The sequence below is a fragment of the Poeciliopsis prolifica genome, unplaced genomic scaffold, assembly GCF_027474105.1.
Source record: "Poeciliopsis prolifica strain line A6 unplaced genomic scaffold, Auburn_PproV2 SCAFFOLD002, whole genome shotgun sequence".
Classification (NCBI taxonomy): domain Eukaryota; kingdom Metazoa; phylum Chordata; class Actinopteri; order Cyprinodontiformes; family Poeciliidae; genus Poeciliopsis; species Poeciliopsis prolifica.
The window spans coordinates 3,632,003-3,659,346 of record NW_026562377.1 but is presented as its reverse complement, the minus strand read 5'-3'; the positions used below and the strand labels follow the sequence as shown (position 1 = coordinate 3,659,346).

The following is a 27,344-nucleotide window of genomic DNA, read 5'->3' as shown; positions in this document are numbered from 1 at the left end:
GATGTGAGCTCAACGCCGCGACTGCAAAAGGGTGGAAAATGCATCACCTCAGGCCAGACATCAAAGAGAACCCCATCCATCGGGGATGTCGTCAAAAAAAGGTTAGCAGGGGTTTTAAAAACACATCCATAAAAACTGCCCCTGTGACGGCCTGCAGTGACAGTCATTACTGGCAGCCTGTTGTCATAATAAGCTAACATTAGCTAAGAAAAGGTTACATAGAGGCTCCACATGTGCAAGTACATTCACACTGGGAGACATCCAGAGGTGTTAGAAAAGTGAACATGTCAACATTAACTTTTATTAGTAAATGGAAAAGGGAGCCTAATAATGTTAGTGAAGCGGACACAGAGTTGATGCTAGGAACTTCAAAGAGCACAGAGGGTTGGTTTTGGCATCTTGTCTTAGTTTTCACTTAAAAAGAATCAGGAGGGACATGTTACTTAATGAATGCTAAGCAGAATGAAATCGCTCACCTTTAAAAAGGCATTTTTCTTTCTCTGAGGTTTATTAGCCCCTTCTTTTCATGACAACATAACATTTCTAAGAAAATTTGATGGTTTTGTCTGATATTTCGCTGCTTATAAGTTGAACATGAACACATTTGGACTTCAAAACAATTACTACAAAGAACAATTTTATTTGAGAAAAGACATGGTTCTGGATCTACTAATGTATTTGTTCTTTTTTTTAACACAGTCTGTATAAATGAGCCGAGTAAAGGCATATCTTGGTTACTTCCTGCCAAATCTGCTTCGTCACTCAGTTTAACAGCATCCTCTCGATCATCATTCCACCTGACAGCTGTCTGAAGCAGCAGCTGAGTCATTTCCAAGCTGAATGTGATGAGTCAGAACACACTCTGTTTCATTAACGGGATTCTCCTCGGTCACTGTGACTTCAGCACTTTCTCTACAAGTTGAGGCATCACCAGGAAGGTAGTTGCTTAAACACTGATCCCTGCTGTCAATTTCCACCTCTTCATCACTGCTGTCTACAATCTCTCCTTCCTCTTGTTCTTCTTCTCTTATGCCCGTCTTGGCCTTTTTCTGCAGCGGTGGTTCTGTTTCAGGAGTTATGTCTTGGGTTCTTGTGTGAACGTTTGCTTTCTGCGTAGCGCAAGACCCTTGTATCGGTTGTAAATCTTGGGCCCCCTCTTCCTCTTCCTCTGTCTGGTCTCCTGAAACACACCTTGTTGCAGAACTTGTTTGGGTTGATACAGGTTCAGCTGAAAAGACATGAGCCAACATTTCAGTGACAATGTTTTTTTATGTTAACTGGAGACAGCAGAACAGATTCTTGCCTGGCCATGTATACAGATGATCAATGATCTTCATAAGGGACATTACAATGGAGCACAAACTGAGTTTAATTAAAGGAGCAGTGTCATGCAAAATCAACTTTTTTGAGCTTCATATAAAATGAACTTTCTGTGGCAAAATTAGCTGTTCTCAGTGTTTGCTAATTCACTAGCATAATTTGGTTTGGCAAAGTTTATTGCACTCTATTGAAGAGATTAGAGTAATAATTTATCACTTCCCGTTTTGTGGATAACCAGCAAAATGCTTGGACTTAATGAAGTATTGCAACTTTCATTTCAGTCAAGTTTCTGTACTTTCTACCCACTGAATGAAAAACGAACATGTTTTACCCCTCCCCCCCCTGATTATGATCGGTGGCAGATTGCTCAGGACACTACTGTCATTCTGATCCTTAAAATACCAACAATGCAGCCCAGTTTATTCACAGACATCTTTTACGTGATGAATACAGATACAGGTTGAATTCTGTTTATACCCTGCCAGTCTCTCAGCAAGAGTCTATCCTCTGCCACCGTATCTGACTGTGTGTTATCACTTCCTGCCCTGCTTCCCTGAGCATGGCATGGGGAAATATCAGGATGTTTCTATGGCAAAGTTTACAGGGAAACAACATAGTACCAGGGGCTTATCACTGAAAACACACTCGGACTAAAATGACCTCATTTGTCATTCGGACAGTTTGTTCTGACAGCATAATGAAACAAGGCTTGTGTTCTACTTTAGAACCATAAAATTGAACTGCTCACAATTTGGTTCCCGTGTGGAGACCTGAGAAGAAATCCATCAATGAGCATCCATTCCCACGAAATATAGCAGTGTTTTCACACAACTGACACCTCTAGACTTTAAAACACTTCAGGGGCAGAGGAAACCAAGCAGAAAACGAGGGGAAACAAAGACCAATATCCTGTTTTCTCCTTCTCAGAGCTCATGAAGTCACAGTCGAATAAGCAAGCTGTGTTTGATCCTCTCTTTGGCTACTGTTTCTGTCGAGGTTAAGCTGGTGTGCATGATCCTGAGCAGAGCACACTCATTTCCGTTGGGTTAATGCGTTACCATAGAGAAAAATAAGGGAACAGAGTGTTTTAGAGCCTCAGCTGGAGAAAGCGGGACATGATACAATGGGGTTGGAATCGGCAGAGCCGAGAGAATTTGGTGTTTTGGGACTGCTCTGGGTCTTGACTCATGTTGGACTGTACAAATTCCATTTGTTTAGACTTAACTGTATCAAAATCTATATCCCTATTAAAAACTGGCACTAAAATCTTAATCCAAATGCAGCTGTGGATAAATTTGTTTTTCATCAACCAAAGTTTGCATCAAACATATGACTTGGGATTTGGTTACCTGGTCCTTTCAGTGGGTAGTCCTTCCAGTGATCTCTGAGAACAACATGCAGTACAGGATACTCAATGACTGTTTTATAACTCAGGTTATCCCTGAGGCTTTTCTCAACGTCCAACTCGTGGTACCTGTGTCAGATCACAGGGAGAATCAAGCAGAACAAAGACATGATTACAACGCAATATCATTACAACATAAATTATATGATCACAAGCTTTTTTGAGCGATTGCTGACAATAATCAAAGGATTAATAGATAATTAAGAACTGAATTTTCAACAGCCAAATGAGCATCATTTTCTGGCATCACATATTGACAGATGCAGTATTTGGCCAAGACTTAGCAGCATCACTAAGGCACATGGGGCAGCACTCCCCACCCTTGTGCAACCATCTGCAGAAGATGACATCAATGATTGCCTCAGTCAAGAAATTTCATAAATCACAAGACGAAACGGTTCGCTGGATAAATAGGAGACATGCTCTAATTTAGGATGTATTAAATATCGGGGATGGAGGGCTCAAGACTGGTCTCAAGCTGTTATTCCCAGGTCTTGGAGGTTGCGGCCTCCATCTTGGTCTTGGTCTCCACAGAACTGGCTTTGACTCCAAGTCTGTTTTGACAAATCTTCATTACTCTCTTACTGGTTTTCTAAATTAAACTTTGTATTATGTGAGTCCATTAATTCAGTTTAGAAACTGTGTGTCAAAATGCAGCTGCATTTGAAATATTAGCTTATTTTTACATTTATCAGATTAATACTTTGGTATTTTGGTAGAGTAATTAGATGTTATTACATTATTTTATATAATTTGTTCAGTGACCCCACCTCCTCCCCCCACCCCCAAAATAAACTGTAATGAATGATTCAGCCTCAGTCTTAGTCTTGGAAGAAGTAGTCTAGGAAAAGACAGTCTTGCCTACATGCCTGCTATAAATATCTATCTATATGTTTATGTAATCACTTAACCATTTCTGAAAGTAATGTACAAGTATAGAAAAGATTTTGGACTTCCTGCTTGTTTACCCAAGGAATATTCCAAAGTCAGTCCAAAAGCAACTTCCCTGAATAGGAAATGTCAAATAACTACAAACAGCTGATGTAGATTTAAAAACACCTGGAAATGGTCAAATTGCCAAAGTGGCATTATTAACACAACATAAAAAAAAGAAGTGAAGTCTATCAATAATAACACTGTTTTCCATCCATGTTACAAAATTTAAAATCATAACGTTTTAAGATTACTGCTTGGAGTCAATTTAGGAAGAAGGCGTGTAAAAAATAAAAATAGCAAGCGAAAGCAGAAACCTATACTTAGAATGTGCTTACGAGGCGCCCATTATGTCCATGACATTTAGTTTATGGGTAAAAATCTACTGAATACAAAAAAAAAAAAAAAATTTTTTTTTTATACATCCGTGTTTGTAAACAACTATAAAAGAAAGCAGATTTTTCTTCCCTGTGGTGTCAATGAGATTAGTAAACCTCTCTCCACTTCCACATACAAAGCTGTGCAGCTCAGCCAAGAACATGCACACATCTGGTGTCTATATAATGTTCTCTCAATGAACACAAGACTCAGCAAATGCTCTCTTAAAGGAGTTTTTGTTGTTTTCTCCACCGTTCTGCTCAAACCCCTGCAAAAAAAAAAAAAAAAAAAAAAAAAAAAAAGATATTATAGGGTATAAAAAAGGAAAAAACCAACCAATGCTTTTTTTATTATTTTACTGTACTGAATAAATTTGAAAGTTGTTCACAAACTGGTACCTGGTGAGACTGGGCAAATGTAAAAACCTACTTATGTTCCAGTTTAAAAGGACGCATGTCAACACGTAACCAGTGTTGAAAGTGTAACATGTTAAGTGGGGGGGATTGTTGTAACAAATTCAATTTCCACGGTGAACTTGATGTACTAATTTATTCAGTAATAAGAACATAGCATTCTGGGTATTCTAATTCGGAAACAAGTGTCTCCTCTTGCAAAAATCTTGCACTAGAAAGTCTTCCCACACCCGTTCCCAAATGATGGAGCTCAGCCATCCTTATTTGATCTGGCTGTATCTGGGATCTTGTTCTTGGTGCCACAGAATTTAAAGTTCAATAGATAAGATTTGGGATGCACATGCACCAGTTAACTGAGAACTTTAAATTCTTCACAGTAACAGACCAATGCAACCACTGTATTATGGCAGGGAATCAGTCAATCAAGTTTATTTGTACAGCACATTTCATTATTTTATATCATAAAAACATCAAAATACAAAGTCATAAAAGATGCCACACAATCAACAATTGAAATCAGACTCAAATATGAAATGTTTACCATCACTGCACGCAGATTTTGAGCCTGTTTAGTAGTTTCTAGATGTAATGACTGAACTCTTGATGGATCGCAACTCTTGTGGTGCAAAAACAATAATTTCAGTTTTGTTTCTGTTCAGCTGAAAAAAGTTATGGCACATCCACACATTTATCTGTTCTAAGAATCGGTTCAGTGCTTGGCTCGGTAACTTTGTGGTACCCCACACTTGACTTCTGTACACTCTGAGGTGAAGTTACCTATAGAAACATAAAGAAGCCCTGTTCTTTTGGTGAGACTGGAGCCAGTCAAGTATTTACTGTACCAGAGAATCATACCCAGCTCTCCAGTTGCTTCAATAATATGTAATGGCCAACAGTGCCAATGCTGCACTTAGGTTCAGCAGTACCAGCACTGTGGTTCTTCTATAGTCTGTCTTTATGTGGACATCATTGAACACACAGAGTAGGGCGGTCTCAGTAGTGTGGTGAGGACAGAAACCAGACTGAAAGACGTCAAAGCGGTTGGTCCTGTTCAGTTGTTACACATCTCCTTTCCAGCATTAACAGGGAGCTTAGGAAGTAGTTTTATTTTGCAGTTCGTACACATTTTGAAAGAGGTCTGAAAGTCTTGTAGAAAATTTTATTTTTCCAAACTCCACGTGGGCTTTCCATACTTCAACAAATCCAAAAATCATCTAGAGACAATTCAAATTTTTTTCCGGGCTTTTCAAGCATGCACAATAAACCTGTCCTTACACCTTTATCTCATCCTTATTACCAGCAGCAGCTCTTTAAGCAAACCTATAAAAAGTTTAGTTCACTGATGTTCAGGAAAAAAAGTAACAAAAACTGGCTTCAATAATCCAAGCAGAACCCTGCTTTTCATGTGTGACCTAAACACATCACTTAATGGAATATTATCTCCTGTAAATCTAGAACAATTTCAATAACAACACCACATGATGATATCAGGAGACATGAGGAAGCATCTGCTAAGCAGAAATAAATACAAGCTTTGGGGCAAAATGGGCAACAGCCGATGAGCAAGGTCCGGAAACGGTTGGCCACAAATATGTAAGAGAAGGCTCAGCTTACACGGGACAAAAACATCCCTGTCTCACAGGGCATTGGCATAAGCAAAAAAAAAAAAAGTACAGACAGGTGTTTCCTTTTTCAGCCAGAAATGTAAAAACAACTTGTGTAAATCTGACACATCAGGACGCATGGATGCTTGGCTGGCTGAGAGGAAAAGCAGAAGTCCAGGGAAAAAGGGAGAAGGCATCCTCTGGATCACAGCAGTGGAATAAATATTTAAAAAAAAAAAAAAAAAACAAACATGAAAAAAGTTACATAAACAAATATCTAGGAATGTGTGAATGGTAGTCTTGATGTGCTTGCCTTATTTTCCAGTAAGAGGATGCTGCTAACCCAGCTATGTTTAGTTAAGCACAAGAACTTCTTTCTTGGATATTTCTCGAAGTCGTTCAACAACAACATGCAGTCATGCCCTTTGTGGTGAATAACCTCCTAGAAGCTGTTACTCCCACTATCCATGACTTCATTAAATCAGCAGCTCAAGCCAAATTAAGAGTTTTCTTCATGGAAAGCAGTTTTCAAGAAGAACTAGCCCATTTGGGTGTAAAAGGTTTTAGACTTGTTTTGGACAAGATGTCACTCTGCAGCACCCCAACTTCAAATTAGAGGTGTAATCAGTGTCCAAGCCTTCTTATGTAACTACACAGATTTAATGTAAGGTAATTCCCATGATGTTCATTTTAATGTGGACCATTAATATTCATTATTATTAACTCAATTTGCTGTTATTCAACCACTTGCTGATAGATACTAAGGTGGGGCAGGAAAGAGTTGTAGCCATCTAAAGTAAAAAAGAAAAAGAGCAAGGATGATTTATAACCCTCAATGACTCACTCCCGTAGACTTAACCCAACACACACTGAGCATTCTTTCCAGACTTGCTGTCCAACATTGATGATAAAAACAAGGTTAACAGCCATTGAAATCTATAGAGATCTTTATCTGCATTGTGACATTCTTGTATCTCTCTACATGTGTACATTTTGCAATCTCTAAAGCAAAATATCTTGTGAAGAACTGCTTTCATTTTATGTAGAGTTTTATACTGGAAGGGGCTAAAAGGCCGTTCAGAGACGAAGAAGCCAAACATAAAAACACTGAGACTGAGAGACCAAGACCTTAATATCTGAGACATGTCCTGCAGTGCGATGACACTGCCGTTGAAGCAGACTATTGAGATAATCTTGTGAAAGGATCCCCAAAAACCTTTATTGATGTAACACAGTTTAAAAGGCCATTCTACGTTTTGTTAAGAAAATGTCAACTTCTAAATTTCAAGAAGTTACAAAGAAAAATGTTGAAAAAGAAACGCTACCTACGCTCCTTTTTTTAAAATATGGTTATCATACATCTACGAAAAACCGAGCAGATATTCATAACCACTGTTTATTTCCTTGCTGCTGTTGGTGTGTTTTGGGATGGGTCAGCCAAGTGAGAATGTGGCACTAATGTTTCAGTGCATATCTACTGTACACCACAGTAGTAGTTTTCAGTCACTGTGTATCTCTAGCCAGGATGTCGTCTCATGCTGGACATGCCTCCAGCTAGACGGATTTTATCCCTTAGATATTCTGAACTGCATTGTCTTCAAAGAAAGCATAACAGTTTTTGCAAGAAATAAAAACCTGGCTTTTATATTATAGGCTTGGCTTAGCAATTTAATGAAACAGCATGTAATTTTTCATGGTAGAGATGAACTTTTAATGACTGTTATTATAACGGTAACATTGTAAAGGCGCAGCATAAGACCAGGATTTTGTTTTGAAGTGTTAACACAAGCAAGCAAAACATGACAGTCTGACAGCCTGTGCTAAATCTTGGCAAATAACTACACTCATCTTTCAATCATTTCTTTAACCATGCTGTCAGTAAATATAATTTATAGCCTGGAAATAGGAGTGCAGCCCAACCTACCGAGCCAAACAAAAGAAGGAAGTATCTGTGCGCATTATAAGGATGAAAAATGGGATGGGAGGTTGCATGACGTTTCATTTGGGCCAAGGATAATGGCTATGAACATTTTATGATCATCAGTCACTCTGTGACAAAACGGAAATGGAAAGCAGAGAAAGAGGCTAAAATTGGGCGAGGTAAATGGATGTCGTAATCGCTATACTCTCATTTTTTAATCTGCTCAAAAAAGCAAGAAATCAAGCCGCTCAAGATTATAAAGACAAAAGATGATGTGCACACAAGACAGAAACTGTGAAGATTTGGAGACAATGGAAGGGAAATTAATTTCGGATAAAGATAAAGCACATCCATCCTGGAATCTCAACAAAAATGGCAAGAAAATAGAACCTGATGCTGTTAAACCCTTTTTGCAAAAGCTCTGCGTAGGTTTGATGGAATTTACAAGGCAGTGATATCATGTCCGTAAACTGCGTATTTTGATTTCAAGCATACTGAGTAAATCACTCACGATTAGTAAGATTGATCAAACGGTCAGTGCGGTCACAAGAACATGGCGTGAAAGGAGTGGTGTGATTCTAGGATGTTTTTTGGGGGTTGTTAAATGGCTCCGGAAATTATTTGAAAACAACAAAGATGTAGTGACTTAAACAGTTTCACAGCTTTTGCAGACATGTAAAATAACTGTAGCTGCATACTAAATTATAAGAAGTATTTACAAAAAGAGTAGCATTGTGATTAAGAAATGTGAATCTCTACTTAAAGATAAAAATCTTTCATAATAATAATAAAATAAATAAAAATCTAAGTACACCAAAAAGGAAAACATACAAAAAGTGAAAAAATGTCTCACCTCACAGAGTTAGCCTTTCTCCCCTCTGCTTTCATGAAAACTTTCACATGTTCAAATTGATGATGCACATACATCTTCAATCTGAAACACAAATTCACAATAATACAAAAACATCAATAAGTGTAAAAAAAATATCTCCATTTGGGATTTATTCTAAAAAGTAAAAAAAAAAACAACAACAACAAAATCATACGATTTAAACTGATATAACCTTTTTCATATAGTCACAGAAATGGAGAAAAACACAAAGTGTTGACTGAGCACAGCAAAGAAGAAACCTAACCTCTGATATCCTGACCGATATTTGCAAGGCAAGGAATTCAGCTTCCAAACAAAGAGGGATTTTTCCTCTTAGTGACAGTTTACACACACTGGAGTGAACTACTTGTGCCCTCAGCTAGATATCATAAGCTCAGTTTTCCATAAACATTTTTGTTGCTTTTCCGCTTAATGTTTTCTCCAAGCTCTACTCTCCTTCACACCCTGTCCCTCCTATACTTCATCAAAAGGTATGCTTTATTTAACTCTTGAAGAGTTAAATTTGACTGAAAGGTTTAAATAAGATGACATTATAAATACTATTATTTCTATTATAGTCAAATATTCAAAACATCCTATTGTAAATCTTTTGGTAAAATAAATAAAAAATAACTCTGATCCCTCATTGATCTCTAGATAGATCTTCAAACCTCTATACCTTTCATAGATATTGGAAAATTTACCAAATTGAATCTATTTTTAGGCACAAACGGCATGATGGTTTTAAACATTTACCTTTCACAGTATGAGAGCTGGTAAGATTTTTTTTTAATTGAAATCCGTTAGCAAAAAACTCTGGAAGCTTTGTGAATTGTATACGTTTAGATCTTACAGCATTTCACACTATGGACCACAGAACTCTCAGCTCTTGTTTGGAACAAACCTGGATTGGCTTCATAATTGTTCAAGTGATAGACCATTTAGTGCTAATACAGAAATGTGTCTGTCCACATCAGCCTCTTTCTTGTGGGCTGCCTCGGGGATCAATAAGTGGTCCAATTCCACTGATTTACCTGATTTACCTTCTTCTAACACCTTGACCCATCTAACTCTTTTCTAACTCTAAATTTGTTGACCCTCAATACAAGCAAAACAGAAGTTATTTTACTAAGGTTATTTCTACTTGACTGGGGCGTGACATCTTACTTTTGTTCCATTAATAAAGTATTTTCTATTGTACTCTACAATTCTTGCAACCATTTAGCCTTGTTCTTGAGAAGTTTTAGCCTACTTCATGATTTCAGGCTGGTTCGATCCAAGGGTCTGTTAGTAATCACGCTGAGGTGTGGCTACTAAAAGTGAATTAAGTTTTCCAAAACATGTGGTTAGCCATAGTTGAATCATAACAAGGTAGAGCTCGGGTTGGTTTGGATAGTTTTTTTTTTTGTACTCTTTAAATAGATTTTTTTTTATTCTGTTCTAATCAAGACTTGGATCAGAACTTATCTTAATGATATTACATTCTTTCCATACATTTTCTTCTGAAGCTTGAGGATTATTCAAGCCAAAGTAACATTTCAAAACCTGTAATCTCACTGTTAAGCTTTTGCATTCGTCATGGCAAATTCACTTTCCACAATATGATGACATTTATAATCTATATCAAGGGAAAAAGTGCTTGAAGTAAAAATCTAAGCTCAGTTGAGACATGTAGAAATTTTGTTGGAAAATTTGATTGAAAACATTGGCAATTCCATGAGAGTAATATTCATTATTGTAAAAAAAAAAAAATCCAAAAAATGAAGAAAGAAAAGCTGAAATCTCACTTTTGACGAATTACAGGATCAGACTCTGTGGGGTGAATATAAGCAGTCAAGATCTGGATCAAGGTCTGGGTGTCAGACACCCTAGAAGAAAAAAATATGAGGTGAAAAAAGAATGTGAGTTAAACAATGACAAAATCAAATCACAGTCATATCATAATCAACATTATTGTTCCGTAACATCTGAGAAACAAACCAGAAATATGTCATTTTAAAGTATAACTTACCTCCTCTGATTGAACTCTGAGCTGCTCTGAGGAAATATGAGCTTCAGATGCCACAGGAATTGCTTTTCCCTAAATAGGATGCGGAAAATATGAGTTAATTAAAAAAAAAAAAGAGTATTCATCTTGTTGCCTGCTTTTGTGAAACAACCACAAAATGTTCATATAAACGCAACTTCCTGTATTTACGGTAAATTGTAGTACTCAAATGATGAGGCCATAATCTGTCCGGGACATATTCTCTGAGAAGCAGAAGCTTCCCAAACGCTACATGACGTCATGTACATCACAGAATATTGAGTTCTTTAAGAGCTATGCTTCAGCATGTAAAGATGAACAGAGTTCAGTTTTCAGGGTCTTTAAGAAAAAGAAAATCCTCTAAGCATGTGCAAGCTGTCCCCAACAACAAAAAAAATCTACGTTATAAGTGTTTTCAATTGACAACAAGACAGGGATAAGGTTATGTTATTTTTAATAACTGTCTTAATATTATGTTCAACTACTCCAAATAGCATAAAATTACATAAGCTGTAAAAAAGAAAAAACACTGAAAGTTTAGTTTGCCACATAGACTGAAAAGACTAAATGTTTCTAGTTCAAATAAAGCAGCAAGTTCTTATTTTCAGTGTGACAATCCAATTACTACATATGCTGAATATAACTACAAGGACTTGATTGACCAAAGCCACAGAATTTACTCTATTTAAAGATGAAGCTGGTTCATCAATCATTTTCTTTGGCAAAGTATATAGAGCAAGGCCTTGCATGAAATCCATGAAATGGAGCTCAAGAACAACCTCAGAAAGATGAAAAAGTATAATTGTATACCACATACAAGGGCTTGTTATTACGGCTTCACTACTCTCTAAGAAAGATTCAGGGTATAGCTTAGAACTTTTGTTTGATCTGAGATATTTGTTTCTGTAGCTCTTTTTATTCATTAAATATCTGCACACTCACTGTGTAGAGGAATCAACCCTGTTTGAGTTAGGAGAGAAATGTGGTCTCCTGTTAGAAACAAGTTCAAGACTCTAAAAGGAGATCAATAAGCTGTCTTTGAAGCTGCCATTATTTTTTCAATTAGCAAAGATGACTTTTATTTTCATTTTTTGTTGGAACAATATGGACCTATAACACAATGATGAAATTATAGGTTTTGTTTTTTTTTTACTTTATTTATATATTTACTAATGATGGAAGAGCAGCTGGTAACCAGAATGATCCATATTTTAGCACAATCGACTAAACAACAATGAACCTATCGGACACTTAAAAATTCAAAGTTTTTCCGATCAGTGAACACATCACATTAAGCACCAGTCAGGTTGTTTTAACTACACTCTTCAGTGATGATGTTCTTACTGAGTGAAAACGTCTCAAAGTTGTTTATTTTAAGTATCAAAGTTGTTTATTTTAAGTTGTTTATTTTAAGTATCAAGTGAGGTGAGTTGTTGTCCCAAAGACGTCCAATCAGGCTGACAAGCATTTCTAGTCCAAAGTTGATTTCCCATCTCTTTACGAACATTGCACTGTGCCCTGATGTGCAGCCATGTTGGAACAGGAAGAGACCATGCTCAAACTATTCCCACTAAATTGAGAGCATGAAATTTTTCAAAATGTCTTGGTGTGTAGATTTAAGTTTCTTTCAATGCAACTAATGGGGCAGAAATACAATTCTGAAAAACAGTCCTACACTATCATCCCCAATGGACCAAGCTTTACGTTGACGCCATGCAGTCAGTAATTATAGTAATTATATACCAAGTCCAAGGCTCTTACACTTTCTATGTTAATAGTATATTTAGCAAGTTTGACACACTCCACATTACTTGCCCATATTAGATTCAGATGACTCTGGCTTCATGCAAAAGCTTTAAAACTTAAGGGAACATGATATTGATTGGAAAAAAATAATATGATTAGGTAATAATAGGCTCATCTCAACCAAATATGTACCATAAATTCAACAGTAATATCGCAATTGTACATCTTCCTGACATGTTACAGTTCGACTCAAGTTTATTTAAATACAAACCTGGGTGCAAAAACTTATCCAAGTTCTATGTCAATTTCAGCTACAGCAGTAAAACTCAGACCAGTATCACAGACTTAAAATCCAATTCCACTCAATTGAATCAAGGAATCTCTAAAATGTCAATTAGTAAAACGTTATCAGTCTAGGAAAACCAGCTCTGCTCTTTATCTTTATGCAATTTCTTATACAGTGTAAGCAGAGCGCAGCAATGTAGGAGAACAGATTCTTTCTAAAGAAAAAAAATGTAAATAGAAAAATAATGGAGAAAAATAACAGTAATATGTCATGAGCTCTTACACTTAAATAGCTTTGATATTTATTCATGAATTTAGAACATAGCATTCCTTCAGTGGGATTTTGGACAGGTAAGGAGGAGACTGTGTGTTTAAAAAACTCAACTAAAGGTGCTTAACAGTATTGTTTTGTAATGAAAGCGAGATGTTTGCAATAAGAGTATGAGCAATAGCTGTCGGCATGTTGGGAGCGTAAACAAGGGGAGGTTGAAGGAACTGCTTTTCCTTTTCCAGGAGATATGGAACAACTTCCACTTCTTAGTAACTAGAATAAATATTCTTGCTTTGTTTCAGCAGAGTTTCACCCTTGAGTGCATGTCTCCAGATGTAAATGTTTGTACATGCAAATGCATACAGGGGGTGGAACAGCAGGTGTGATGAAACCATTATTCTGTCATTACCTCAAATGGAAACTATGTCTTTCCTTGGAAAAGGGACTTGCCCAAAGAAGCTTTCAATCACTTCAGGTAAGGCCACAATGCATTCCTGGGGTAAGCGCCATCACTCATTGGTGGGGAAAAAAAAAAAAAGGAAAGAAAATAGCATAAAAAGAGAAAACAGAAGCCTCAACAACAAAGGTTTGCATTCCAGAGGTCACACTGCAGAGTTCATCCACAGAATATGAACTATAAAGGAAAGTCAGGGCATACACTATTAGGGTATAAATGTGTAACAGGTCAATCATGCACACTGGAAAAATGCCTGTCAGAAAAAAAGGCTTTTGAACTATGCAGAGATTATGATGAAAGGCCTACAATTCTTATCAATAAGCTGTCTGCTGCCTAACACTGCCGGGATTTAACAACATTTTTGCTTTTGATGGATTATTCTTCAAATAGAAACTAAGTCTTTCTGAATGAATACGGATTGTTACAAGGCCAAAAAATGTTTTAAGAATGTAAACAAACAACATTAATGCCACACGCGTGTTCAAGAAGTAGACTTGATCTTTTTAAATCTTTGTTAGAGCTCTGACTGAGCTACTGCCTTTTCCAACTCCTGCAAATGTGAACATTCTTAACATCTTCTCATTGCTTCATTTACCTGAACCAATATCATTTTGCAAGGTTATTAGTGTGTGCAAAAATGAGACACAAAGAAATTATAGTCCATATCTTCCGACTCTGTAATTTTCCAATTTAGATGCAATAGTCTGACGTTGATAACACTTAATAAAATGATAAACATAATTGATGTGCATTGCTGATGTTAACAATGAAGCTTGACAAAATGCAATGTCTCTTTCCGTTTTTCACAATTATTGACTGTATATGTATAAAGTATTTTAATGTTTTCATGACGCACAGCACTTTGAGCTGCCTTGCTGCTGAAATGTGCTACACAAATAAGCTTGTTTATAAAAAGTTATTTTCAAAAACAATCACTAGGCTTCATGAGAATCGCATAACACAGTCACCAATATTTCCATAAATAACTAATTAAATAAAACCATATGTAAAGAAAACAAACAGATAAATGATAAAAATCATATTCTCATCCATGTTTCTTTTATGTTTTTGGATGGTTTCCTCCTCTGGGTTTTTCCCCTTTTGTTTCACCTCACTCAACCTCCTGAGCTCCCGTTGACTCTGGCTCCTACTCAGCTCTGCCCTCAAACTGTTTTATGCTCGATGTTTGTGCAAGACTCTGACATGACTTCGAGACCCACTCCTAACTGACTTCTGAACTGTAAAAAAACTGTTTTTATTCGCCAATCTCTGAAACTAGCTGGCCATTTGTGTGTATTGTAAAATGTGTTTATTATGGAATAGATCCATTTTGGAAACGAAAAGCAATGGATTGTAAACTTTTGTTTATACCCAGAGGTCAAATCATAAACCATCCTGACTGATGTAACATGTTATGACAGGTTATTTTATACAAAAATGGTCAAAAGTTTTGGTAGCAATACAAACACTGTATTTTTCTAGCTTTGTTGCTCTGGTTTCCCTGACAACTAATGTTTGATTAATGAGAACAGTGATTAAATTTGCATTGATTCCACAACAGGAAGCCTATTTTCTAAAACTTTGTTTTAATAGATTGTTAGCCATAAAAATTAAGTAGCAGAAGACCAAAATAAAATCCTATCACTTTAATTAGAAAATTGTTTTCTTTTAAACTGGTACATGAGCATAATATCATTATCTTGTTAGCAAAAGGATTCAATCGTTGCTTTGCTCAAGCAAGGAAGAATTTGCTAAGATGTCGGCACATGAAAGGACAGCTTCCCACACCTTCCTGCAGTAGAAGGTGAGAAGTTCAGCAACATTAAAGGTTTTAGTGTATTCTGGAGTGTCCAGCAAAAACTAGGAACATCCTCCCCAACTTAATCAGTTTTCAACAAATTAATTTGCAACCAATGCACAGCCTGTTCAACAATGGCAGCAGTGCAGATGTGCTCAGACTAATATACTAATATTATTAGGTAATCTATTACCATGACAAGAATAGACAACTGACAATTTATTTCTTCATTAATCGTAGACCTTAGATAGTTATATTAGAAATATGATCACCACCATCAGTCCTGTCAGAAAGATACAACAAAGATATCAGTCCAACAACAAATTAAAATCTACCCACAGGTGTTAATGATCTAATTAGAGCTGGATCCTGAAATGAGGGAGGGGAAAAGAATAGGAAGCAGCTCTGGGAGTGCTCATTAGCGAAAGGGGACAAAAACAAGATGCTAGTCATAGGAGGAGTCCAACTTTCCCAGAAAATTTATGACACGGCTTGACACTTGTAATAGGTCATCCTTAATCAGGCCCAAACTAAATTACCGGTCAATGCTTCTGTCAAACTGACTGATTACAGACCACCAATACAGCCTCCAAACAGGGATTTTTTCATGATTCTTTCATAATGAAAAATGCTACAAAGTGCACAGTGTGACCCCACCTTGAGGGAGTTAGCTTGCTACACATTTTGTCAAGCAATAAAAATCAACTGCTAGCACTACTAAGGCTGGCATTGGTTATCATCAGTCAAGATTTTACCAAGAAACTGATATTCTACATGTCAACAAGAGCTTGAAGTCTTGTTCATGGGTGATGGTAAGATGGAGTGGGACAAGAACAAACAGACTGGAGTTAATCTGGAGTAATGTGGGCAAAGCTGAAAGAATGAGACTCTGGATTCCAGGGGCTGAAACAAGCCTCTTGGTTCAGGAGGCTGAAACAAGGAGACTGACTGAACTTATTCTTAGCAACAGGATGACCTAAAGGTGGCTCAAAGTAGAGCCACTGCTTCTCTGCATAGAAAGATGACAGATGATGTGGTTCAAGCATCTGGTCAGGGTGCCTCTTGGAAACCCACAAGAAGATGCAAAACACTTTGGGATCCCCAAAAATCCCAAGTGTTTTCTTGGGAGCAGAGGGCTGTGTGGGGTTGCCCCCTTGCCTGTTGACTCATCAACCTGATCTTTGATGTGCAGAAGATAATGGATGGATGTGAAAAAGGTCAAACTGAAAAATTTACTTTAAAGTTTATACATAAGCTTGTGAATCTTTTGAGTTAGTTTTAGTTATTCTTTGCTATACCATGCAAGCATATTGGTCACAGAGAGAGAAGGAACCACCACTATAAAAGCTAGGAAGGATTATCAGTTGTATTTAGCTATGACTTCACAAGGTTTATCCAGTGTTACACAGAAGATACACATTGTTCGAATCCAATGACAATAGCTTTTGGTCTTGTTGTCTGGTGGAGATTATCCAGAGGCCCTGACATGGAAATTTCTGTCCTCAAGGGCAAGTTTTATGCATGTTTTACCCTTTTCTAAAACATCTAATTAAAAGACACTTATAAGCAGAAACCTGCACGAGAAGAAGACTCAGAGATTATGTTTTTTATTATATGGACACGTTTTTTTAAACTTTGTTCTTTTAGGTAGGTTGATCTAAGAACAAATTCTGTTAAATTTTAGTGAGCTAGCTACAGCTGGTGCCAGAAATCATCTAAGAAATAAAGCAGACTCGGACGAAGATAAATGAGTTCATTAACAAGAGCACACAATGTTGATTAAATAAGTAATTGGAGTCACTAGTGCCATCATCACGTTAGCAGAATGCCTGACTGGTAATCTGGCAGTCAAGAGCTGAAATCCATCTGGCTGGATTAAAGATGGGACAGATCCAATAAGAATGGAACTATATGTGCATGTCCGTGCTTTCCTTTTCTCAAAAGCACATGCCAGGATGTTGGTGGAACTGGGTGCTACAAGAAAAACATGTTGGGATTTGAGCACGTTTGCCAAAAAAAAAAAAAAAAAAAAAAAAAAAAAAAAAAAAGCAAACAGCAAAAGGAGAAATTAAAGCAATATGTGGACCCAAGGCTTATCCATTATCCAGTAGATAGTTACTCCTTGTTGAGTCTTCTGTTCCAAAAAAGGTATAAAAATACCAACTGGTACAAAATGTCAGAATATAGATATTGAAAAAAGAATATTTAGGTATCTGTTGTGGGAAATGACAAAAATTTGAATTGTATTTTTTTTTTTTTTTTTTTGGGAGGGGAGAATCTCGCCGACTTAAAGAACATAATTTAAAACATTACATTTTTAAATAAAGCTGACAGAGTGGCGTAAAATATCCTAAGCCATTTCTGCTATAGCTTTGGGATTTTCTCTTGTTAATGTCACTTCATGAATTCATTGCAACTCATATTTTCTTTAAATTTGTGCTTTATCTATGTTTTTCTTCCAAAGACAGTACGCCTAGTCCAGTGCCACAGTGCCATTGTATTTAGCTGTCTCTCCTTCCTGGACTGACAAAGTTATTGCTCCCATAACTATTTGTAACCTTTTTATATTTCCTTTTGAGCAGAAAGTAATGGTGGCGCATGGATTCTGTGTGACATCAGCTGAGCTATCACAGCCATTAACATTGTGAACTCCAACTGGACTGAACTTGTCTGAACTCTAATAAACATGTTTAAAGCTGGTTTGAGCTGAATTGAGATGTGTTAGAGATGATATCTGTTGTAAATTGACACTACAAAGAAAAACTAAGTTGAACTGAACTCAACTAAAAGAAACCCATGCTGACAAAAAAATGTGAAATTTATCTTTCCATAAGATTTGTATAAATTTTACAATAATTCTAATGAAATTATCAGAGTAGATGTTAAAACAATATATTTAAAGAGAAAATATTTATGATGCTTAAGTTTGGAAGTTTTTTAATTCAACTTTCTGCTAAACAGAGCATAGAAAAATTCCTGGTTAACTCAGTTTGAGCACCATTCAGCCTGTAGTCAATAAACCAATTATAATGTCTAGGTCTGATGTAAGATTTGCCTCCAACAACAGCGAAAAGATTCTGCTCTGCATCAGCTAAAAAAAGCCAAAATATTGTCTGCTGGAGCTTAAGAACACTGTTTAAAGTTCAACTGAGTGTTTGGAAAGCAGAGGTCGTTATTCACATGAGGGAAAGCTGATGAATATTCATGGTGCACCCATCTGGGGGAGAAATATGATTTTCTACGCTTTAATCAATTTGCGCAGTCATCCATCACACTGAATCATTCAGCTGCCATGAAAGTAAAACAAAAAATCTGTGATGAATGTCAAAACTAAACTAAAGGCTTTTCTAAAATTGCATTAATTGGTCTAATGGAGGTGCCAAAATTACAGTTTGGCTGTTACAATATGCCTATGAGCCTTCACAGCTTGCAAGGGATAATTGCATATCTGTGATATTTTCACTATGCTTGACAGTAATGTCAAACAGGCAGATTTACCACCATACACACTACCTTGCTTGCCATTTAAGACATGTAAGACACTACTGAAGTCTTTGTACTTACATGCTGTTGTTTTTTTTTTTTTTTTTTTTTTTGGAGGGAGGTGAGGGGGGCGGAAGGTTATATAACGGTATTTCCATTGCAAATAAGGGAGTAGTGCCATGATGTCAAAGCCAGCAAGAGTGTCTTGGGCAGCAAATGCCCATTTAATGATGTAATGTGTTTTAAATTGACTTGAGCTTTGGTGAAAGTTTGACAAATTACACTAGCAACCACATAGTAGGCATGGCATAAGGCTTCGAGAGGATGGACTGGATTGTAAAATGATTCTTGAATGTGTACAGGATCAGGATAATGTGATTCTTACGTTTGCTTTGTCATTTAGATCTTTACAAACTAAAATACAGCAAACTTGTTTTCATCTTGACCTGGTGATTCTAATCCTACATAAACATACAAGCCTTTGTTTTTAGCATTTTATTTCCATGTATTAAGGATGTAACAAAAATATGTTTGTGACTAGACTTTTAATCAGGCTAACTAAACCTTTGCAGAATTTATACTCTGTGTGCAGTCTTGGGTGCCGACGTCAACTGTATCATGCATAGAAGTTAAAACAAACAAAACAAAAAAAAACATAGTATTTGAAACACCCATGAGTGTGCTGGTGGCATTTTTGTCTTTATGGGCTGAATCATTAAGATGACTGTCTTTGAAAACTCCTGCTGCCCCACCATGTTTTTCCAAATGCAAATGTCCGTATAGTCACAAAATTTCGGAGGTGTGGAAAATTTGGTCTGCACGAAGGGGTGTAGTTGCCGACATGATGTAATGATAGACGCGTCAAGCATCATTAAAGCTTAACACTGACAACCTCTTCCCACATGGTATGATGTTGGTACTGGTTTTGATTTAAATATTTATTTACAGTTCACAGAAAACAGGATGCTTCAGGCTTTGATACTTATAATAAATGAATGAACTATAGAACAGATAATAAATAGGAGCTTTTCTGTCACAGATTTTCAGTTAAAATAGAAATAGCTATTATTTCTTTTTAATGGTGTTATAGGGGGGAAAAAGGGAAAATATTGTGATGACACTTCAATACCATGAAGAGTGCAAAAAAAGTTAATCTTCAAATGGAGTAAAGCTCTATTTTCCTCCATTTCTATCAACAAAATACTACATTTTACAGTGTGGTGTTCTTCATCACCTGTCAATAACTGGAAACAAAATTAATTCTCCTCTGACCCTCAAAGCCTGGTTAATTGGGCCTGATTTCCAATATATAGTAAAATAATATGCCAGCCACAAAAACCGCACCAGCTCATATTGCTAATTATCTCAAGTTATTATAGAAATATGCTCAGTTATTACCCACAGTTACTGCTGCTGGAATGTGTTGTCGAGTCCTCTCAGGCTGTCTACGAGGAAAATGTCCAGCCATGCCAGGCTGAGGCAAAAAAAAGGAAAACATAATTCCACCCTAACACAACTTCTCCCAATGTTCTGCCAAATGCCAGCGATTATATACTTACCTTCCAAAAGACTGAACTGGGAGCCGGTCTGTGACTTTTTGTAAATCTTGGTATGGTTTGTACAATCTTCTTAAAGTAAGATGCTGGCAAAAACTAAAAGCAATAGCAGCTGCATTGTCATCATTTAATCAAGGACACAAACTCACATACAGACACCATTGCCAGGCATGAAAGCCCTCCAGTCAGCTGTTTGTCAGTAATGATCCTCTTCTGGCAGCAGCAGTACATAGCATGAGTATGTCGCTAACCAGCTGCAGTCACACTGCTCCCACATCTGCTTCTTATATTATGTACTTGGTACATTCTAAAGCACATTCTCACATGATCCCAGGCTAATAATTGTCTACCTTTCCATTCCAGACTGGATGTTCATTTGCTGGCCTGTGAATGAAACACCCTTGTTGAAAAGAACTTCTGTCAGAGATTGTGAGATTAAGCAGACTAAACAAACAGCTGGGTACCAAAGCCTCCTCAGATTCCAGTTCAACAAAAGTAATTAAGCTTATTTTGTTTCTGCTTGTGTGATTATGGCACCTTCAAACATTTTCCTGGTGGCAGACTTTTATGAAAAACCAAAACTTAAAGGGGATCCCACAATTACTTTCTGCCACATTCATCAATCTACTGAATTAGGAAAAAATATGGAGCAGATGGAGTTGGAACCCATTACTAGACCCTGAAGTGAAGTTTCAAAAGTCAAGAGCAAATCGGTATTCTGAAGAAAGAAAGATGGTAAAAGGTAAAGCAGCAGGGTAAAATCTCCTGGAAATACAAAACATACTTTTTTTACAGGCACTTCTGGTTATTCTTGACATTCCAGATGTATAAAACTTTAAGATGAAGTTCTATAATTACTCTTATTCAATTTCCTCAATTGAGGATGACAATAGAAAGGCTCAGTCTTAAATTAATCAGAAAGAAGAGTGGTAGAAGGATGGTGGGGAGAAAGAAAATGGATGGGTGATTAAAAAATAATTAGAAAGTTTGAAATGAAGAAATCTGTGAATGTGAACTGAACAATGACACTCAATGACTGAATTACAACTTGAGATAAGCGAATATTTCCATAAAACATGAGTTTATGGATTAAAAAGAACTTTCACTTAGAAATATGGACAATAACAAGAGAAAAACACTAAAAGTGAAGAGCTGCTTTGTTCTAAAGCATTTACAACTTTTTAGGTTTTAACTATAACACCATGTCTTCAAAATTATAGCAATTAACAAGAGTGTTAATACCGAGAAAAACAATCTGCTCATCCGATGCTGCACCAGTTTACAGTTGTTCTCTTAAATAATGTATTGGTCCCTTTCAGGGGTCTTGGCACCCATCTCCAAATGAGATGGGTGCACAAACCTAATAAGGGTTTATGTTTGACATCCACACTTATTTGTTCACTTTAAATCACATTGTCATAACAATTTTGACCAATACTTCCACATATTATGTATTTTTTTAATATCATGCAGCTTCAATTTGCAAGTCAAAGCTTTGCAAAAAGACAGAAAACAGTCACAATTTTTTTTGAATACAATTTTAACAACTATCACTTATTGTGAAGTCCCAATCTGATTCCAAATATCACATTAGTTTCCTTACTCAGCTCAAGCTGCTGACACTTTGTGTTCTTGCCTAACAATTTATACCAGCTCCTGTAGTTTAAGAATCCAGACTTATTGTCATATGCACACCTTCAAACATTTGGTCTATTTAATAAACCTGGGGTTTCTTTTGCAGCCAAAACACTTTTTATAATAGCATTTACAATAACAAAACATACAAATTGGATGTTGCAACTCAGACCTATGATAAATGACCCTCAATGCTTGGTGTGCTTATCAGGGTAGGAGGTCAACACAAAGAGCTAATTTTATGAAGCAACAGGTCAACTTTTTTTCTGTAAGTTTATTCTTCTCAAGAATCTCTGGAACCACATTGAAGCTGAGTCAAAATCAAATACAAAGCACACATGCTAGCTTTAACTGAGCAGTAAAGCTAACAGGTCTGAAGGAACATGGTAACAAAAAGATGTCAGTTTATTCAAGTCTGTACATGTTGAGTCATTAATACCTTAAGAAACAAATTATAGTGTTCAAGGTGGGACACTGTCATAGTAGCTTTTATTAGCTGGTTAACTCTGTATGGGGGCAGCTTATTGATACTGCCCTGCAGTAACTGTGGCTGACATATCAGGTGCTATGCAGAAATTTGGATAAGTGAGAAGCCATGAAAGACCCTTTTGAATCAGGTATGTTGGAAACAGACCATGTAATACTCATTTAATGCAATTTGTGATGTTGCTACCTTGTAATGCTACTGGTTTTTAAGCATATATATATATAACACTAATTATATTTACTGCAATTTTGTATAGGATTAGTATCTGCAAATGCTTGATCTAAAATGACTAATCAGTATGAAGGACAAATCCTACATTTACCAGTGACACTGAAAACCTTTAGCAAACTTCAAACTTCTGAAATAAAAAAATTGGGGAAAAATAGCTCAACTTTAAGCATTTTAATCGAAACATAATGACATAAATATACTGTTGTCTTTTATCTCATAGACGTCACATCACAGGGGGTAAAGCTGGTTATTAAAGCTCATATCTGTCCTTCACCGTGTTCATTAAAATGACAGTTAACAGAAAATAAATTGAGTCTAGTATTTTAAAGCAAATAAATGTGTTTTACAGGGCAAGGATGCTTACAAGAATTAAATAATATCAACTAACAATGTCAACGATTGCTTAATTACCCCAGCTGGTGTATAATTTCAGACATGGAAAAAGCAGCTCCCAAAAGAGTGCTACATCATAAACAAAGCACAGTCAGCACCAACGACTTAACAAGAGTGCCATCATGTGGCAAAGCAACACAGGGATCAGGACTTTATGTCATCAGGGTGACTGAGACTATACTAATGTTTAGATAAGACTGCAAGAATATGACCAGTTATATTTTCAATAGGAGTAGCAACTGGTTCTTCTTTTATACCGTAACATCGACATGAGATAGTCTGGAGAAACTTCACTATGTTGACATTTCACAGTTGTTTCAACATGATTTGGAAACGAGATCAATTCATTTAAAAAAGAGGAGATGAATATTAAGAACTGAAGAATTTAGATAGAAAAGTAGACTCTGAAATAATAGCTTGCCTCCATATTGCTGGCTAAATGCATCTCCTATGTGATGATGATTTCTCATGTGTAACAATAGGCTTGATGTTCTTTTTGTGGTTGTTTCTTACTTTGTATAAAAGAAGGTGGAGTTTTCTTTGCTCTTTGTGAAGGTAACGGGGAGAAACCTCAAGGTGATGTTCAGCTTTCTAGCATGGGAGGCCAACTTCTTTGCCTGTTCAACAGAAAATAAAATATCCAGTTGCAATATAAGGAAAATAGTGCAATTAACATGGGGTTTATCACAGCTCAGGGATGCACCAATTGCAGTTTTCTGGCCGATTACCAATTATCGTATTTTCCGGACTATAAGTTGCATTTTTTTTCATAGTTTGGCCGGGTGTGCGACTTATCCTCCGGAGCGACTAAGCCTAACTTAGCAATTCGGATTTTGGCCGATGCCATTTTTTTGTTTCTAATGTTGCTCAATATATCAAGGAAGTTGCTGAATTGGCAACAATGGGTTGACTATTGTTGACTGTAAATGTACAGAAATGACCTGGTCGGCCGGTTTGTCAGTCAAACCTCTCTCACAGGAGAAAAGAAAAGCACAGTGGTTGTTTTTAAGACCTTCGCTGACGTTGATAACATCAGTGGATAAGATCAGCTTCACACGTAAAAATCAGCCAATCACCGATTTTTCAAAATTAAGGAAATCGGCTGCCCGATAAGCAATATTTACTGTTTGTGCAATCATAGATAACTCATTAAATATTTAACATTAGATTAATGTAATAAATCTGAATAAAATGTGACATACAGAAAATAGGTACATCTATATTAATCATGTATTTCATGCTTCTGAGTGTCAAAAACAGAGTTGTGAGCTACACTGCTTTATTTTACTGTTCAGCTGTAGCCACAACCCAAAACGCTGTATTTACTGTTTGTTTAAGCTCAGCATTTATTTGCCTCAAGCTCTGTTTCAGGAAAATTTTCAACCATAACCTTTAAACATTCTACACCAATTCTTTTCTAAAATTTTCAATACAAATGCAATAGTTAAGGGTAGTACATGAATGCATAATCACAAACTTACTTTCAAAGTTGTACGTGGAGCCTGGATGAGATCATCTCTGGTGGCGCTGTCAGCAAATCTGCCAGTATCTTCTAGAAACCTGTAGTCTACATTACAGGCAAAGGGAAAACAGTAAATATATCAGGATCGATATGTAATACAATTCAAGTACTAAGAGAGTCAGTTATTATTATGGTTGAAAAAAAAAGTTGTTCTTATGTTTCATTGGATTTGCAAACTGGTCCTAATGAAGTGTAAAAGTGAAAATAATTTTCCACAAGAAAACAAAGCCCCAATAAAAACAGAGGTACAAGCTCCAGCCTGTGGAGAGGTCTGCCATGAACAGAGACCAACATAAGGCAGAACAGAGGAAAACAGACAGATTTAAAAACAATGAAGGAAATGTGTTGGAAAAACACACACATACAAACACAACTGTGAGTACAAGAACAGCAACACCTGGGTAAAACTGAACCTTACAATTTACAATTACGTGGTACTTTTGGTTAGTCAAACTGTACAAAAACTTTTAAAAGGTTATCTAAGTAAATATTTCTATTAAAGTCTTCTTTATGAAATATTTTGCAGAGCAGATTCTCACCGCTGAGAAGTGTCATTTCATCAAAGTATGACAAAGTCACAAAAGCTGTTTTATTCCTAACACCACTGCACCCGGAGTCATCCTTGTGTTTCTTCACACACAGCAAACTGGAAAATAAATATACAGAACATGAAAATTTAGTTATTATAAGCAAAAAACATAAAGAGAATGATAACCGAGCAATATATTTTTACAACTAAAATGACACTGGAATTACTTCTGTGACATCTGTAGCATGTGTCGAGGTTTCCTTAGATGGATTACTACTTGGCATTTCATTAACAAAATTGGAATAAATTAGTGTGCAGGTACTGTGTCTGAATCTGTTAAGGCTAAATATGTGACAGTGGGAGTTAATCCTAGGGCACACAGACAGTGTTCAGACTTCCACAGACAGACAAGCATCTGGTTCATGTCAAACAGAGATTGTGTCTTTAGTAAATGGTGCAATAAAGAAAGCTGAACAACAACCAAAACCAACAGGCATCCATGAAAATGGGAAGGACTTTTGGTTGGACTGTTTAGCCAAATAAGTATTCCAGGTATGACCTCTGCTGTGACATTTTGTATTTGAGGGTTGGTTATAAATACTTCAGGATCCCCAGAACTCTAGCAACAGAGTATGAATCATTTCTATTGGCAGGTTGTTACTGGACGTGAATCAAAGTAAAGTTCAGACAGTAAAAACAAAAACACCGCCAGGAGTTGATCATAAATTTTAGATTTCTGCACGAAAAGGTGCAGAATTTTTATAGGCTGGTGTTAGAAACATCTACAGTGACTCTTTTATGGTAAACACAGCAACATTTTCCTTCTTTTTCACTGATGATATTAAACTACATCTGTCGTTCCAGCTAAATGTGACATCCAACCTCTAACGGAAGCAATAAACGTGTGATTTAACTGCAGCTGCACACTGAAAATACAGAATCTAGGACTTGCTTCTTGGAATATAAAATGGGACCCATATAAAAAACAACTGTAAGCCTTAAACATATCTGTTCCCACATAAACTTCAAACATATATATATATATATATATATATGTTTAATATCATATTAGAGTTGCTGTTGTACTGCTTCTTACTATGCCTTATATGCTGGCATATTGAGAAAACAAAAACATGGAACTAACCATGAGGAAATGGAATGGATTTCTGAGAATTTTGTGCAGTCAAAACTTTGTGGGATTATCTTATGTAATCCTGTTCTGAATAGAGAACATATTTTGTGAATAACATGGAATTCACAAAGCTCTGTGTCATCTACTTATTATTTCTTCAATTTCCAGCCCAATTTATCAGAATGTAGGTTATGTCATCAGTTGTTTCAAATATTCTTCTTGTTAAAGTAATTGAACCTTCTCTTTATTTTGTCTTCCTATGCCACTGAAATGAAATATATGTATACAATATTATAAGAAGAGCACTGGGGAAAAATATGGCAAAACAAATAAAAAGCCATATAGAATGGGAAGTATGCATCAGAGGAATATGATATGTAAGAGATGTTGCTGTACATATGCTAATCTAACATAGGTCAGATGTGTTAATCTTAACATAGGCTTGGTAAACTATTAAAGAGACAAAACAATAAATAGAGAAGTTGAAAACATCAACTATCAAAAAGCAAAATTATATTTTCAATACTATTTAGTCTACATTTGATGAGAAAACAAGTGATTGACAGAAAAAAACACCTTATCTAAATACAAAGAACCACTCACCTGCATGTGTGTCTGAGGCAGGCAGGACATCTGTACTTCGCTTCCTGTGATCCACAAACTCCACAACTAGACCAGAACAAACAAATTAGAAAAGATGTAGGCTTATTTTGGAGCGGAAACAACAAAAAAATTCACAAGTTAGCGTTTCAGGCAGCGACGACTCAGCTGCCCACTTACTTTGAGAGAGACATCTTCCGTTTGGTCCTTTTCTGCTCCTCCTCTGGGCAGAAGTCATCCACGTTGAACATGTTGTGCACTTTCTGCAAAAGTATTGAGCACATAGCAGGAAAAACGCAACTACACGTTGTTCAGGTTGCTGGCGGCAACAAAACAAATCTACTTCCG

At 36.5% G+C, this 27,344-nt stretch overlaps 1 protein-coding gene across 1 annotated transcript; it reads right to left on the bottom strand.

Annotated features, from left to right (window-relative positions):
* Positions 1 to 620: 620 nt before the first annotated feature.
* Positions 621 to 27,344, bottom strand: znhit6 (zinc finger HIT-type containing 6). The gene is made up of 10 exons (XM_055058251.1): positions 27,177 to 27,344; positions 27,000 to 27,065; positions 25,275 to 25,381; positions 24,695 to 24,780; positions 23,727 to 23,830; positions 10,857 to 10,925; positions 10,633 to 10,713; positions 8,828 to 8,908; positions 2,670 to 2,794; positions 621 to 1,228 (listed from the first exon to the last, which is right to left on the bottom strand). The coding sequence occupies exons 1-10, from the start codon at positions 27,278 to 27,280 to the stop codon at positions 789 to 791; spliced, it is 1,263 nt and encodes a 420-aa protein (XP_054914226.1). The 5' UTR covers positions 27,281 to 27,344; the 3' UTR covers positions 621 to 788.

Excerpts from the sequence above, each read along its gene's own strand:
- znhit6 (XM_055058251.1), bottom strand. The coding sequence starts at position 27,280 with ATGTGCTCAATACTTTTGCAGAAAGTGCACAACATGTTCAACGTGGAT. Across the intron at positions 24,781-25,274 it reads TGAAATGACACTTCTCAGCG|ACTACAGGTTTCTAGAAGAT; the intron begins GTGAGAATCTGC and ends CCTGTAATGTAG. Across the intron at positions 2,795-8,827 it reads AGAAAGGCTAACTCTGTGAG|GTACCACGAGTTGGACGTTG; the intron begins GTGAGACATTTT and ends GATCTGACACAG.